This window comes from Eptesicus fuscus, chromosome 13 (assembly GCF_027574615.1).
Source record: "Eptesicus fuscus isolate TK198812 chromosome 13, DD_ASM_mEF_20220401, whole genome shotgun sequence".
NCBI classification, from domain to species: Eukaryota; Metazoa; Chordata; class Mammalia; order Chiroptera; family Vespertilionidae; genus Eptesicus; species Eptesicus fuscus.
Genome location: NC_072485.1, coordinates 27,695,099 through 27,712,719, shown reverse-complemented (window position 1 = coordinate 27,712,719; position 17,621 = coordinate 27,695,099). Strand labels below are relative to the sequence as shown.

General features: G+C 39.1%; 1 protein-coding gene across 1 annotated transcript in view; it reads left to right on the top strand.

Moving 5' to 3' along the window:
- TYR (tyrosinase) overlaps nucleotides 1-17,146 on the top strand; it is a 69,123-nt gene extending 51,977 nt beyond the window's left edge. Inside the window, exons 4-5 of the mRNA XM_008153615.3 lie at nucleotides 10,259-10,440; nucleotides 16,917-17,146. Coding sequence (XP_008151837.2) covers nucleotides 10,259-10,440; nucleotides 16,917-17,146 — 412 coding nt within the window. The remainder of the gene's footprint in view (nucleotides 1-10,258; nucleotides 10,441-16,916) is intronic.
- The last annotated feature ends 475 nt before the right edge of the window (nucleotides 17,147-17,621 follow it).

Sequence of the window (17,621 nt, the reverse complement as noted above, 5' to 3'; positions counted from 1 at the left end):
TATTATTTCTCTATAACTTATTTGTGTATTTGTGTTCCTTAAGTTTCTATAATTGTACATCAATAATATCCCTAGGTATCATGGATGTTCGCTGTTCATTAAAAAGAAGCATTTGAGCTCATGCTGAATTTTCCTTCTGCCAGATGGCACCCCTAGTGTTCAAACATTTGTGACCTTCTTTGCTTTCTTGTTTTATTTATAGATATTACCTTTGATTTTTCTTACACTTTTAGTATAGGCCCTAGGTACTTAGCTACCAATGTGTTAGTCCCTTTTTTCCAATCTCTCCAATATAAACTCCATCCTGAACAACACTTCCCTATAAATATTTCTAGCACAACTTTTTTTTCATGTCATTATCTTTCTCAAATGGCAACAGTGACTCTCATTACATATGGAGTAATTCCAAATGCCTTGGGCTGACACCCATGTATTTTTGTTATTTTGTTCCTGTCTGCTCACATTTCTCCATATAATTAAATGAACTGAGCAAAGTTATTTAAACTCCCGCCTTTCATTTGTTTGTTTGTTTATTTTTCATGTGTCTTAATGTGAATACTATTGCCAGGAGATATTTCACTAAAGCTAAGAACATGTACTGCAATTAAACGACCTAGTTTTGAATCCTGATTCTGCTACTTGCCACTTCCTAGCTGTGTAACCATGGGCAAGTTTCTTATCCTCTTTTTATTTGATTTTCCCATCTGTAAAATGGGGGTAACAAGAATAAAACATATCTCATAGGATTGTTTGATGAGATGAGAAATACTTAGAATAGTACCTGACATATAGTTGGTATGCTCTCACTACTGCTACTAATAACTTTGGCAGTATTGTTGGAAAAAGAGTATGAAGAGTACCTACTACATGGGAATTACTACTAAATTCACTGGCTCTTTTTATATTATTTTATGAGAGCCTCAGAAGAATTTTTTTTTCAAATATATTTGTATTGGTTTCAGGGAGGAAGGGGGAGAGGGAGAGGAAGAAGGAGAGGGAGAGGGATGAGAGAGAATCACTGATTGGTTGCCTCCTGCACACCGCACACTGAGGATCAAGCCCACAACCCATGCATGTGCCCTGACTGGGAATTGAACTGTGACTTCCTGGTTCATAGGTTGACATTCAACCACTAAGCCACAGCAGCCAGGCACTCACAAGTATTTTCTAATGAAAAACAGAAACTAATGAAAAAGTTTATGTTAAATTAATAGAAATTTTGGAAGGAAGGGGGCAGGCTAACCTTCTTAAGAAAAGTAATAGTTGTCTGCTTATACAGAAGTTGCCTTATTACTTTTAGTCTAATGATACACTGTGATCTCCAATAGATGGAACTAATAAATTTTGATCAGTTATTATTTAATGTAGATCTTCAATAAATGGAATGCATTTTAATTTATTAATATATAATATAAACCTATATAATAAAAGACTAATATGCAAATTGACCCAACAGCAGAACGACCGGTCGCTATGACACGCACTGACCACCAGGGGGCAGATGCTCAATGCAGGAGCTATCCCCTGGTGATCAGTGTGCTCCCATAGGGGGAGTGCCGCTCAGCCAGAAGCCAGGCTCATGGCTGGCTAGCAGAGCAGTGGTGGTGGAAGCCTCTCCTGCCTCCGTGGCAGCACTACAGATGTCTGAATGATGGCTCCTGGACTGCGAGAGGGTGCAGTCCGGGCTGAGGGACCACCCCTCCGAGTGCATAAATTTTGTGCACTGGGCCTCTAGTATAATATAATATACATACCCACTATAATTATATTTCTAAAATTCAAATCCAATTATGGTCACGCTTTATCGAAAGTAACTACTTAGGTGGCAAATTAACTCTTAGGATCAAGTCCAAACTACCTACCCCAGTTGGTATACAGAAGGTCTTCCACAATATGACCCTTCTCACCTATTCAGTCTCACTTCCTATTGATCCTGCACTTCTTATATTTCATTCTGACCCACCAAAACCACTTTCATTTATCAATTGCATCAGTGTCTAGGCTCCCTGTGGGTCTGTGTTTTAAATGGAATGCTTCCCCATAATCTATCTACTCTCCACATTTAAATACATCCCTGCTGTGAAGCTTTCCTTCACTTTGACCATCAGCTGTTCCTGCTGTAGTTCCATAGATTTTATACACATGCCTCCAGGAGTGTCGTTTACATACATCACTTTGAAATGTATGTATCTTTTTATTACATCATAGGGTGAGATCCATGAGGGCAGGGATCCATGCTTCTCCGTCCTTGGAGCTTGATATGTAGTGAATACAAGACAGAATATATAATGAATAAATAAATGGACAGTTTAGTGACAGGGGACAGGTAAGCTGCATTATTGCCATGTCATAGGTAAGAGCACTGAGGACTTGAAGGTCAATCAGTAGTATCTATTGAGAGCTCAATGAATAGTCTGTTCCCTACATACATTCAACTTACTCTGGGAGGAATGGCCCTCTGTGATACCTTTTCACCAATGCATTCTTACTCGCTATGTTCCTGTGAGTGCAGCCTGGCTCATTTGATTTGAGTGCAATTTCTGCTTAATGCAGTGGTTCTCAATCAGGGTTGCCCATTATAATCACATGGGGAGCACTGTGGCTTGCTTTTAATGTGCTCACAAAACAGTTCATAGCAGGGTGCCTTCTACTTAATGACACCCATAAGTGTTGATGGGAAAAGGAACAGGGACCCTCTGAAATGGCCTTTTTCCCTTAGACTTGTAGTTCTTTGGTGCTTTTTGGTTCATTGTCACTGACATTTTGGTTGTTATGCTAAATTCCCTCAAGTTTCATCATTAGCTTAAGTGATTTTAATCTGTTTTTCACTCCTTTACCTATTCCCTAAAGACTAGTTTGCCCTTTCCACAACTAAGCTAATAAGTTTTCGAGTATATATTTGAAATTATACCCAATTGAGGTTGGGCCCGGTTGAATTTCTTAGCTGTATAATAGGCTTTTCATTTGCAACTAGTCAGCCCTGACAATCTATGCTCTTAAAGTGTCCAATTTCTTTTAAAAACTTCCAAATACTTCTTAAATGAGTTCTAGCATTAGCCAGGAGCATGAACAAAAGGACCCACTGGCACATTGTTATTTCAAACTCAGAGGGGGGCTCTAAATATTTCCAGTATTCACAGCACAGCAGGTCATGAATCTATTCAATGGTTGCTCTTTCGGCCTCCAAATTCAGCTGTTGGCTCATTTAATTATACATTCATTTTAAATGATTACTTCACTCCTTCTTAAAATCCTCCACTGGCTCTTCATAGATTTCTGACTAATATTCAGACTTCTTACCTTTCATAATGTGTAGAAAGCCCCTACACTGTCTTGGTTTAGCCACATGTACCCACGTACATCCCTACTTGTAGCCCTTCTGAACTACTTGCAAGGCCCTGTTGAAAAAACCTCTTTACTTTTGTGCTTTAGTCTCCCTACACGGCATTTTCCTTCTATTACCGTACCCAGACTTCTGCTATTCTGTTTTCAAAACTAAGGTTCCAGTGTCTTCTAAGATGGGGCATTTTCCTTGATAGTCCCTGTATTGGTTAATATCATGTGTCAATGTGTCTAGGCATGGCATCCAGCCATTTGGTCAAACATTATTGTATTACTAGAGGCCCAGTGCACAAAATTCGTGCATGGAGAGGGGTTGTACCTCAGCCCAGCCTGTACCCTCTCCAATCTGGGACCCCTTGAGGGATGTCCGACTGCCCGTTTAGGCCCGATCCGGGATCGGGCCTAAACAGGCAGTCGGACATCCCTCTCACAATCCAGGACTGCTGGCTCCCAACTGCTTGCCTTCCTGCCTTCCTGATTGCCCCTAACCGCTTCTGCCTGCCAGCCTGATCACCCCATAACCACTCTGCTGCCAGCCTGTTTGCCCCCAACTTCCCTCCTCTGCCAGCCTGGTTACCCCTAACTGCCCTCTCCTGCAGGGTTGATCACCTCCAACTGCCCTCCTTTGCAGGCCGGGTGCCTCCCAACTGCCTTCTCCTGCTGACCATCTTGTGGTGGCCATCTTGTGTCCACATGGGGGCAGGATCTTTGACCACATCGGGGCAGCCATCTTGTGTATTGGAGTGATGGTCAATCTGAATATTACTCTTTTATTAGATAGGATAGAGGCCTGGTGCACGGGTGGGGGCCAGCTGGTTTGCCCTGAAGGGCGTCCCGGATCAGGTGGGGGTTCCCTTGGGGTGTGGGGCGGCCTGAAAGAGTTGCCTGTGGTGGTTTGCAATGCAAGCGGAGGCCCTGGTATCTGGAATTTATTTTCCTTCTACAATTGAAACTTTGTAGCCTGGAGCGGAGCCAAGCCTGGGGCTCCCTCAGAGGCCCGCAGCTATTTGTGTTGGGGTTATAATTGAAACTTTGTTGCCTTAAGCTGGTGGGCCCGGCCAGGGTGTGCAGAAAGCTTTGCTTCCCCTGTTGCCGGCGGCAACCCTGGCCTGCTCTCTCAAGCTCCATTCTGCCGCCATTTGTTTGAATTTGTTTACCTTCTATAATTGAAACTTTGTAGCTTGAGTGGAGGCTTAGGCCTGCAACGGCTGGCAGAAAGCTTGGCTTCCTCTGTTACCTAGGAAACCTTGCTCTCTGTGGCTGTAGCCATCTTGGTTTGGGTTAATTTGCATACTTGCTCTGATTGGATGGTGGGTGTGGCTTGTGGGTGTGTCGGAGGTACGGTCAATTTGCATATTTGTCTATTATTAGATAGGATTGTGCTTCTTTCCCTGTGTGACTCTCTCCTTCTCTCTCTCTCTCTTTCTTTCTCTCCCTCCCTCCCTCTCTCCCTCCCTCCCTCCCTCCCTCCCTCTCTTCTTCCCTCCCTCCTCTCTTGTGGCTTGGTTTTTCTGAAAAATTCTGATTAATACACCACCCATTCCCCACTCAGATGCTATCTACTCTTTCTCTGTTCCTCTTTTTCTGCCTACTTGTTTCTTTTGTTTCCACTCTCTCTTTAGTTGTATTTGCTAGGCTCCTGCACACCCTTTCCTGATCTTTTTGTATTGTATTCATCTCTGTTCCCTGAGTATAAACTGTGAGCCCTGTGAGTCCTTAGAGCAAAGGAACATTTTTGGTAATTACTGTGTAATTAACGCACAAAGCGCTTGCATTTCAAGATGAAGGTCAAGCACAGCCCCTTCCAAGTTGCCTTTGAGAAATATAATCTGCACATCAGTCCTTGGTAGAAACACATACATTCTCACAACTTCAGAGCAAACACTTCCATCACCTTATGTAAACACACAGAAGGCAAGTGCATTTCCTAAAATTAGCAATAGACCACTCAATTCCAGTCTTGGTTGTGTTACTAACTACCTGTGATGTTTAGATTAGAATTATTTACTCTGTAAAATGAGGGGTTTGGAAGGAAAGAAAACATAAATTACTACCTTTCAGGAACTAGGCCAAGCACTTTATGAATATTCTTTCATTTTATCCTTAAGTGTTATTATTCTACTTTTTACTTTATTTCATTTTGGTTCTCATAACTATGTTAAAATAAATAGTTCCATCCCCATTCTACACGAGTAGATTTCTTTAACTTGAGAGGCTTTGAAGGAGTTCTCTAAGTTTAAATGAAGATACTTATTGTCATTTATTAATTAAGGTTTGATTCAACGGATATATGTTTCAAAACTAGGGCTATAGGGATGAAAAAAATAATGGAAAAGAAGTGAAAAGATAGGAATCCACTCAGTATGTTTTGAGTAACTAGAATTTTGCCTGGATTTCTGGGGACATCCCTAGGTGTACTTTTCAAAGACAATGTGATTATCACTTCACCTACCTTGGTTTTTCAGAAAGATGACATCTGAGAAAAATAACCCCATATTTTCTTATATTTTTATTGTCTTCCTGCGCTCATAGCTTCACTTATTTACCACAGGCTGATAGGGTCTCAATTTATATTTCCAGAGTAAATCTTGCTTTGAAATCCAGACCCAAATATCCAGCCGCCAACCTGACATCACCACTGGAATTTTTCAAGCACAGCACATCAACGCTCAGGATGTTAACACTTCTCCAGCGAGCTACATCTTTGGAAATAAAAATATTTTTTCTCACAACATAAGCCAGAAAACATGGAGTTTTCTGGGACATCTCCTCCTTCAGCTGTACTGCTTAGATAGCCACACATCATCTCTTTGCCTAAACATAGTATTCTCACTGGTTTCCTTATTCCATGCACATCAACTATTAGTGCCCATCAGCTCTTCTCCACAATGCAATCTGTTGTAATCTTTTAAAAATTATGGTCTGTGCCCTAGTTGGTTTGGCTCAGTGGATAGAGAGTGGGCCTTCAGACTGAAGTGTCCCGGATTTGATTCTGGTCAAGGGCACGTGCCGTGCCTGAGTTGCAGGTTCAATCCCCAGTGGGGGTGTGCAGAAGGCAGCCGATCAATGATTCTCTCTCATCATTGATGTTTCTATCTCCCTCTCCCTCTCCCTTTCTCTCTGAAATCAATGAAAAAAAAAATATAATATATATATAAATATATATATATATTTTTTTTAAATTATGATCTGTTTATGTTAATACCCACCTCCCCAGATACAAACAGTGGCTTCCTACTACTCTTAGGAAAAACTACAAATATTTCTCATGTGGGATCCGCTACCCTTCATGATTCAGGTCCTATTATTCTCTGTAGCCTCATTTTGAATGATTTTCTCCTTATTCTCCATCGACATAATGGTCAGTTTTTAGTTTCTTGAACTTATTATGTACCTCTCATCAAAAACCCTTTGCAAAATATATTCTAGTCTTCTGGAACACCTCTACCATTTCTCTAAATACTCATTCTTCAAATCTTGATTTAAGATACCATCAAAGACTTTCCCAGAATCTGGAGACTAAATGAGGTCTCCCTAGTTTAAATGAATCTTTGGTAAGAGGATATTTCCCCCCAAAAAATGGCAGTGTGATTATCCAAGTTAAACATTAGTATTCCAAAGTGAGCCACTTTAGACATGGTTCAATGAAATTAACCAATGATGAGAACCACCAATGAAGAATTTAATCAAGATTAATACCTTCATTTTAAAAGGTTGATAAGGTGGGTGAGCACATTAATGATTTCATCTATTAAACCTTTTGGTGCTAAGAATTGATGTCCTTGTCTTATCTAGGTAAAGAATTTTTTATTTCTTGGCAGAAGCAAGATTTATAAATTGAACTATAGTAGTCATTTTTCTCAATTGACAAAAGGCACAATTTTTGCCTTGAGCCCTTGTCTATTAGCTCATTGTATATTGGGCTGTTTCTAAATCAGTCAGTTTAATAGGGGTGGGGGAAAGATTAATTATCAGAGAACCTCCTTCCCATTAAAAAATAGATTTATTACCACTTGAATACCAATAAACATTGATTAAACACTGTCTAGTACAAATAAAATGCCTTCTAAAACATTATCTATAGTATAATTATTTTTGTTAAAATATAATGTTATATATACATAGTTTTAAAACTAGATATAACAAAATATGGAGCAATTAAATGTAATTTTTTGTTGTTCTCTTTTTTGCTTGTTTATATTTCTTTGAACTGTATATAGGATGGGGCAAAAGTAGGTTTATAGCTGTTCGTATAAAAAATAATACAGTAGTGAATAAATAATAATGCAAGACTAACCTCTGGTTTCGTATACTCACAACTATAAACCTACTTTTGCCCAACCCTGTATTATGAATAAATAATGCTTGTGAATAGAACAATGTAGAAGTTAAAACAAAAAGACTAATTCATAACATTTTAGGACTTGAACAGAATTGGGGGTTTATTTTTTAAGCCAGTTTCTAATTACTGTAGCTAACAGAGGCACACATAGAACAACAAATCTTCTTGAATCCTCTCCTTTCACATTTCTGTCCAGCAAAATAATAACCATTCTTAAACATCCAGCTCATATATACATGGCTTTAGCATCTCTGTTATAGCATGTCTCATGTCTCTCACCAATTGGAAAGTTCTCCAGTATAACATTAATAATGAGGAGGAGAAAGAAGGATGATGACAGTTTCTGCTCACCATTTGTCAAGCACTCAGTCATGTATCCTAGGTTATTTTAATTAATTCTCAGAATACTTTCATGTCATAAATATTATTCTCATTTTGAAGATGCAGAAAAGGAAAGTCAAACAGGTTAAGTAATTTTACAAGTTTCCCTTGTCACAACCAACAAAACTCAGGTTTGTAGTGTTTCATGTTTCTCCAAAACTTGACATATGGTAGGTACTCAGTCAACATCCTACCTAATAAAATAGTAATATGCAAATTGACCGCACTGTTGCTATGCCCAACCCACTCCCACCAGTCAAAGTCACGCCCACCAGCCAATCAGGGTGAGTATGCAAATTACCCAACAAATATGGCGGTTAATTTGCATACACTGAGAGAGGGAGGCGTGAAGACTGAAGACAACTTAGAAGGAAGAGGGAGGAAAAGCGGAAAGCAAGGTGGCTGCCAGAGGGAAAGCCGGGGCGGGGCGGGGCTGGCAGCAGCTGCGTTCAGGTGCAGGCATGGCGGCCGCAACGGCAGCGGCAGCAGCAGCCCACGCGGCCACTTGCAGGATTCTTCCTGCAAATGGGCTACTAGTATTTAATAATTGAGCAATTTAGGGAGCAATGGATATTTTCAGTGTCTATCTGTGGTCTGCGGATACCTCAGTTAATTCACAATTAAAAATCAACTTTGACCAGAACTAGCATTTGAAGTCAGAGTCCCTATGCAAATATCAGTGTTTCCATCACAGAAAAATGGTCACCACTCTTGCTGTCTGGCCTCCTTCTTCCCTTCTTTATTGTCTTTCAAACTGTTCAAAATGTGTGTGTGGGAGTTTTTGAAATTTTTTTTAAATTTCTGTTTCAAAGCATCACATTCCTAAAAGACTCCACCCTTTGATCATGTACTAGCCTTTTACCTCCTACTTTAGACTAAGTAAAAACAGCTTACTTATTTTTCACTTTCATAAAAACCATCACCTCGAATAATCCCTTTGGAAATGGATAGGACAAATATTATTACTTTGATTTTAAGGATGAGAAGGTTAAGTCTCCATGAGTTTCAGTGATTTGCTTAAAGTCATACAGTTCTTAAACCACAGAGCTATCACTCTTGGGAGTTCTCTGACACTAGATTTAGTGTTCTTCCTTCCGTGTTACATAGCCTGATAATCCAAAGGCATTCTCCTTGTCACACTACTAATGACCCACTGTAAATTCTGCTAGAGCTTCAGCTTCTACTTCATTCTTACTGGACCTTTGTGGTCTCTTAATAATTTAGCTATTGCTCCAGAGTTTTTAATTGAATGCAAGAATAACTAACTTCCCGGATTTACACAGGAAAAGACTTTGCTGAGAGGATACTGGATAGGTCAAGAAATTATGGAGAAGCAGGTTCAAAAACAGGTGGGAATAAGGGAGGAGGGCAGCAGCCAAGTCATCTGCCAAAATGATACTAGAGAACAGAGGGTACCCCTGGACAGTAACTTTCCTGGTACATCTGGCCTTGCTGACCCTAAAAACTGGATGTTGTTATTGCAATGGCCACTGACCACTACTCACCTGTTTTTCAATACTCCTTGCTTCTTTGTATCAGTATGTGTTGTTTTAAAGTCTTGGATGGGTATGTCTTATTGGCTGATTATTGATCATGTGGTCAAACTCTAGCTTAGGAGGAGTTGGGAAACTAAGTAAGTATTTTTAGCCTCTCATGGGAAATGAGCTTTTTCTCCTCCAAGATTCATTAAGCATATACATCACTAAGCATAACAAGAAGGTTGAAATAATGAAAGGTCCCCCACCATGACCAAAAAAAAAAAAATGACCAATAATTAACAATTCCATTATGAATTTCAATTTAGTTTTGCACATACTTTCTTTGGGCTAACTTTCTTTGACACGGGAACATATTTAATTTATAACTATGACTCAATTGTCACTCAACCAATAATTACCCTTGTTCTGCAGCATTCTGAAGGATCTAAACTTGTCATGTAAGTTTCATTTATCTTCTAAAAAAATTCCTGTTTCAAAGTTTTCTCTAATATTTCTTTCAAACGAATGAGTTTCATCAGGGCCTGACAGCATGAAATGGTGCTTTACAGAATACTTTCAAAAAATGAAAAATGTCTTTGGCATCTTTCCATGTCTTGGGATTTTAAGATATGTCTTGTTATTTTACTTTAAGAAATCCAAATATTTCCTTTATAAATAATATGTTTATGAGTCTGAACAATCCTTTCCTCTGCAGTATTTTTGAGCAATGGCTTCGAAGGTACCGTCCTCTTCAAGAAGTTTATCCAGCAACCAACGCACCCATTGGACATAACCGGGAGTCCTACATGGTTCCTTTTATACCCCTCTACAGAAATGGTGATTTCTTTATTTCATCCAGAGACCTGGGCTATGACTATAGCTACCTACAAGATTCTGGTAAAGTTTAATTTCTTTCACATAAATTGCTGAATAAAGTGTGACCGATTTCTTTTTGCGAGAATACAAAACCTTATGTTTGTACAATGTTATCACTAAATGCTTTAAATTGGGAAAGTGCATTACAGCCCTAAACTTATTACCAATGTATTATTACATGAACCAAGTTCCAAGGGTGTTTCAACTCATATTCATTCTGCTTAATAGACATTTCATACATGAAAGCCATGGAAAGAGACTAGAATTAAAATCAGTGGGGAAAATGGGCTTGAAATATGACTAGCTGCTGACTGTTGTGTGACTTCAAGTCCATGAATCTCAGTTTTTAACCTGAAATACTGGGATCAGAATATCTCATACAGATGTTTTGATTAAGGAGCCTACTGCATGTAGCAGTTTTGAAGTAATCTTTGGGAACTTCCTGCTGGGTCACCAAGAAAAAATCTGGACATTTTATTGTTTAAACCCAAATTCTATATAATAAAGATGTAATATGCAAATTGACAATCAATCCAACACACAAGATGGCCACCCCCATGTGGTCAAAGATGGTCACCCCCATGTGGACACAAGATGGCCACCATAAGATGGCCAGCAGGGGAACACAGTTGTAGGCGATCAGGCCAGCAGGGGAGAGCAATTAGGGGTGACCAGGCCAGCAGAGGAAGGCAGTTGGGGGCAACCAGTCCTGCAGGGGAGGACAGTTGAGGAGGACCCAGGCCTGCAGTGAAGGGCAGTTGGGGGCGACCCAGGCCTGTAGGGGAGGGGAGTTGGGAGGGACCAGGCCTGAAGGGGAGGGCAGTTGGGGGGGGACCCCAGGCCTGCAGGGAAGGGTAGTTGGGGGGGGCCCAGGCCTGCAGGGGAGGGCAGTCAGGGGTGACCAGGCCACCAGGGGAGAACAGTTAGGGGTGACCATGTCGGCAGGGGAATGGTTAGGGGGTGATGAGGTTGGCAGGCAGAAGCGGTTAGGGGTAATTAGGCAGGCAGGTGAGCGGTTGGGATCCAGCAGTCCTCAGTGGGATGGGGCTAAATGGGCAGTTGGACATCCCTCGAGGGGTCCCAGATTGGAGAGGGTGCAGACTGGGCTGAGGGACACACACACACACCCATGCATTAATTTCATGCACCGGGCCTCTAGTAATAATAATAATATGCTATGATTAAGACAGAGATATAAAACTCTAGAATTGTAATTAGATCTGAGTTTTAAATACTCTTTTTTAGTAGATCTATATCAGTAACTCCTTGATAATGAACAGATAGTAATATCTCCCCTCACTCGAGAGCTTACTACATGCAGCTTCCATACATGCATTAACCAACCTTATATTAGGTAAGTATCATTATCACTACAAGAAGTGAGGATACTAATATGAAGAGAATTTAAGTGACTTTCCCAATATTAAACACCAACATGTGGAGGAGTCTGATATCAACACTGTACTACACAATGCTTCCACTCTAAGAAGGTCAACATCCAAAAGCTATAAAACAGCATGTGGTTTGTGGGTAAGATGTATTCAATAAGCACTGACATTTTATTATATTTATTGATAATTTGTGAAAACAAAAATGAATAAAATGAACAAATGAGTGACTTTTATCAACTTCTTACCTCTTGCGCTAGATTTTAGGGACATAATGACTGACCTAGTTCCAGACTTCAAAGAACTCTAAATTCAATGTGAAAGTCAGACAATTGTGCAAGAAAGCATGAAACACAGGCTGTGTTAAGTGTAGTAAAAGAGTCACAACCTTCACAGAGAAGAAAACAATGACTTCTGAGTAGTTCCATCTAGAAAGACAAGACAAGGCCTTGAAGGAATAGCAGGAAGGTTGCAGGTAAAAAGGAGCAGGGAACAAAGGTGGAAAGTGATATCATATGTATCGAGTGCTAAATTCCCTTATTTGAGGAGTATGAATTATGGGAAATTACACTGAGGAGCTAAATGTAGTTATTCCACAGTAGCTAACACATAGTGCTTTTTTATGTTCCAAGAACTCCTCTAGGTGGCTGTGTACATTGTTTCCTTTAACGTTTATAACTATACTAATAAGTAGGTACTGTTATTTCTTTTTCCTTTTCAAGGTGAGAAAACAGAGGCTTAAAGAATATAAACAACTTGTCCTAGGCCATCCAGTATGTGGCATAGCAGAACCACACTTTAGGGCCAACAAAAGAATGTGCATTTTACCCTTTTCCTCTCCTTCAGGGAACCACTAGTTGAACAGATGTGAGTTCAACTGACCTATTTTGATTTATCTGAATATCATAGCCAATGGAAGGCATGCTGAAATGGCTGGCAGAGAAGATCATATCTTTGAAAACCTTAAGAGAACAGGGGATTTTGCAAACTGTGGAGGTGTGGTAAGGGGAGTGGGTCAAAAAGAGGGGAATCTCATGTAATGCATTCCCTTTCTTGTGTAAATACCCATAGTACATAATGAGGGCAGCATATTGATAATGGCTTTCCAAAGAGTCACCACTTAGGATTTTATGATTTCCATTTTAGAACATGCCAGACTCTTTCATTGACTCGTGTTTTTGAATATGCTCTTCTTTCTGACTAAATTCTGATGCTATTTATTCATCTGTCAAACTCACATATATCAAATCATTTATACATATATGTAGCCATGTTTATTCATTCCTTTATTAGAGTTACATGGCTATTTTCCTAAGAATAAATATTTCCCTTCTCCACCTTGGCTGGGAGCCCTACAAGATCAGAATTGATATCTTGAAAGCTTTTCCTAAGTACCAACTGGTATCTGGTATGGAGTGAAATCAATTAATTAGTTTGAGTGTAAGTGATATTTATCATGAAGAGTGGTATCTCTTAACCAATATAAGTAAAGCTTGTTAGAAAAATGTCATCCCCCTTAACACCCAGGTCATTTTTAGATATGTATTTTTACATGTGTCCAGTCTTCTATTACACTAGTTTTTTTCTAAGAGGTTTTATTGATTTATTTATCCTTTCTGCATACATATGTTTAATAACTACCTTGAACAAGATGTAGTCTTAGATACTGTAGAGACAGTGTCAAATAACACAGCCTCTATCTGTACAGAGCTTACATTCTAATGGAATAGAAAGGCCTTAAACAACTACTTACCTAATGACTCATTTAGAGATGTCCCAATTCAAGAGATCAACAAAGCGACATTTCAGAGGATATCAGTGTGAGAGGAAGAATTAATTATTTGATAAAGGGCTCCTCTTGATTGTGGATTTTGGCCATAATGTTAGAATACTGGAAGCCTTAATAAATTTTAAACAGATCATGGTCTGTTTACAAAAGATCACTGTCCCTGCAGCATATAGAAAGTTTGTAGCAGTAGCAAAGCATATTTAGGGAGGCCAGTGAAAACACTATTGTAAGTGTCCACGCGAGAGATGAAGGCAGTTTGGCTTGCAGTGGTGGTGGTAGGAAAGGAGGCAGAAGGCACTAAAGAATTTGATATTATTTTGAAAAGGAAATGTACATAACTTGAAAAAAGGATTTTTATATGAGGTGAGAAGGAACGACACACTAGGGTTGCCTTTAAGCTTTCTGGGCTGTGAAAATAATGAATGATGATGTAATTCACTGAGATAGTAACAATAGGAGCAGGGCCAGACACAGAAGGAACCTCATGGTTGCTTTTCTTATACAGTGAAATCTAGTGATATGAGACAGCAGGGAAAATAAATTGCTATGTCATTTATATTCTGTTTGGTAGGTGAGTCAATTGAGACCAGAAAGATAAAGTGACTGATTTTAAGTCACAAAGCTAGTAAGTGGCAAATATTATATTCCAAACCAATTATCTCTCCATTACTCCATGGAAGAGAAGGTTCTCCTTAATCCACACATGTCTTTTACACACATGTTCCACCTCATTGCTCCTTTCCTCATGTCCAAATGGGTACCTTTTACCGAAAGAAAACCAAACCCATTGGAGGAGTAAAGGAAGAGGAGACTCAAGTCGTAGTAAGGGCTCAACAGCATTTATTATTTATTTCTAGTTAAATTTTTTAAAATAAAGGAAAGGAAATCATATTTGCTATGTAACCTCTATTTACTCTGCATTTTGTCAGATATCTTCAATGCACTATATATTAAAGTGACTAATAGCAACATATGTTAAGCATTTGCAGTCCCACTTTCAAAATAATTTTAAAATACATTAAAAACTGATGAATAAAGTTTTCACATTTTAATTTTTTTTCTTTTACCTTTGTTTGCTTCCATTGTTTAAATTACTATAATTCCAACTTATAAATCTTCTTTAATAATTTACCTCATGTGTGCCATTTGCAAGTGATTGTCCCTTCCTGATGAGAAGAAACACTAAATTGCTATATTGTTCAAATTATGCTTAGTAAGTTCTAAGGTGTTTTAGAGGTGTCTTAGTGACAGCGGGCTAAAGGACAGTGCCCGGGGAGAAGCCAGCAGCAGTGGACAGGGTTTTAGCCCTTTAGCCCCACTCACACCGCAGGAGCTGCACTTTTATCTTCTGTGAATGAATACTGGGCTTTAGTATACAATTAGTTTTTAATAAATTCCCGATTAAAAAACAATATCCCTGTTTCAATTTTTCTGAGCCTTACTAAGTTTATGGGTAACAGTGAGACTCTCATTTTAAATTTTACTTCATGTTCCTACCCATTCTTTCTAAGATTAGTTTATTAAACAAAAATTCCTTTTCTCCTTGGTTTGTGGATCTTATTTCTACTTTATATGTCTTACCTATAATTGTAACTCCAGAATATGTGAAGATACTTCTCTGTCTTTATTGTAGTAGGCATATAATTAACTTTTAAAAATAATTAGAACCTCTTGAAATTCAAAAGGCAAAAACTCCATAGGAATGAGCTTAGATGAAAAGGGAATTTACTGGTTTATAACATTCAAGGAAAGGCAGAAATTAGACCCATACTGAGGGACAGGGAGAAGCAGGGAACGAAGCACCCTAAAGACTGCCTCTCTCATTCTCTGACTATTGTTATTCTCCGACTCTGGTCTCTGCTTTTGGGAGTGTGTTGACTTCATCCTGTCTTCCACATGTTGAGAAGTCTGTCATCAGCTCCTGAGCCACCAGACTCGCAATCACAGCACAGTGAATTCTGAGTAATGATTCTGATTGGCCCATCTTAAGCTAATGGTCCACCGCATATGAACTGTCTCTAGCCAAGGAAATAGGTCATAAAGGAAGGTTATAGTTCCTGCATCAGCAAGGGTGGGAAGGTGGGGAGAGGGAGCAGATCTAGTTTCAAATATCCAAGACTTAAGTAAATTAATGTATTGCTCAAATAACAGTCCTGGTATGTTCTCCAGTATCCGCTTTATAATTTCAGGAACCAGAGACACTTCTTTCCTCTAGTTCCACAAGACCTAGGGTTTAACCTGGACCACATGGTCCATGTTGGCTCACCAACACACTAACCGCATTCCAGCTAAGCAAAAATAAAGAGGCGTACCATTTCTTTTTAAGGAAACTACCCAAAAGTTGCATATATTACTTTTGCTCAACACTTGAGTCACATAGCCATAATTTGCTGCAAGGTGAAGCCCAATATGCACTCTTCTTTCCTTTGTATTACAAAATGGATGTAGAATATGTTAGAGTATCTTATAAATAGTGATGGGTACTTTAAAATCAAACAAAAGGATACCATAAACTATTAACTCCCAGGAAAAATAATGTAAGAATGGAAATGTAATCATAGCATAATACTTGGTTCAACTGTGAATAATATCTAAATACTAAAAATAATAAAAATCATGATATTTTTATATTGAAAAGATCAAAAAAAGAAAAAAAGAAGTTATAAGAGAAGCATTGAACAGACTGACAAACCTCAGAGGGAAGGCAGGGGAGGGTGGGAAGAGGCAGTAGGAGATCGATCAAAGGGCTTGTACGCATGCATATAAGCATAACCAATGGACACAGACAGTAGGGAGGTGAAGGCAAGTGCTGGGGGTGGGAGCGGGTGGGGAGAGGTCAATGGGGAAAAAGAATACATATGTAACACTTTCACAATAGAGAATTTAAAAAATTTTTAAAAGTTGTAAGAGAACCAAACTCATTATTTACATTTGAGGAATTCCAGATATAAACTTGATAATTAAGAGATAGTAATATTTGCTTCTAATTTAGAAATATGGAGACAAATAGCAGAATAAATAGCTCAAAGAGTTTTAGTCAACTGTCTTGGGGACAGGCACTGTGTAATTTACAGATTATATATTATCTATATACTCTAAAACATTCCAACAAGGTGATATTATTGCTTTCCTATTTTTCTGATAAAGACACTAAGGCATAGGAATATAGGTATAACCCCCCTAAGCTCTTACAGCTGGTAAGTAGCAGGGCTGACTTTCAAACTCAAACATCTGGCTCCAAAGTATTATGCAAGGGTGATGATGACGATGATGATGATGACCACAACAATTGTAAAACCTTGAATGTCTTTCTATTTCAGATCCAGACTTTTTTCAAGATTACATTAAGCCCTACTTAGAACAAGCAAGGCGGATCTGGCCATGGCTCATTGGGGCAGCTGTAGTGGGGTCTGTCCTCACTGCTATGCTGGGAGGGCTCATAAGCCTGTTGCGTCGTCGGCGAAAGAGAAAGCAGCTCTCTAAAGAACAGCAGCCACTCCTCATGGAAAAGGAGGATTACCAGAGCTTGATGTACCAGAGCCATTTATAAAAGGCTTAGACACTAGAGCAGGGCCAAAAACCCAGACCTCACGCTGATTCAAACGCTGTTCAAGTCCCCAGGGCACGTCTCAACAGAAATCCCTGGTGTTTGTCTGTGAAGACCATTATCTGAATTGTAATCTAATACAAAGTGTACCCCTCTTCTATCTCAGATAGAACACACCCGTGATGGCCTTGCTGGTTTTTGTTCATCCTTTTGACAATTTCCCTCAAGCCCCATATTTTCAAGGAAAGAATGCTATTTGGTCATTAATAACTGTTACTTGTATCTGGATAAACTTATAAAATGTGGGAATCCTTTTAATTCTTTTCTTCTCATTGTTTAATGATGTTTCTTTTTTATTGTCTTTGACTTTAATAAAATAGTAACACATTTATACTGAGTTCTTTGAGCTTGAGAAAGGCATTTTTATTTTTCTCAGAAAGCATCATGTTTCCCTTACATTTTATAGTCCTGCTCCAAA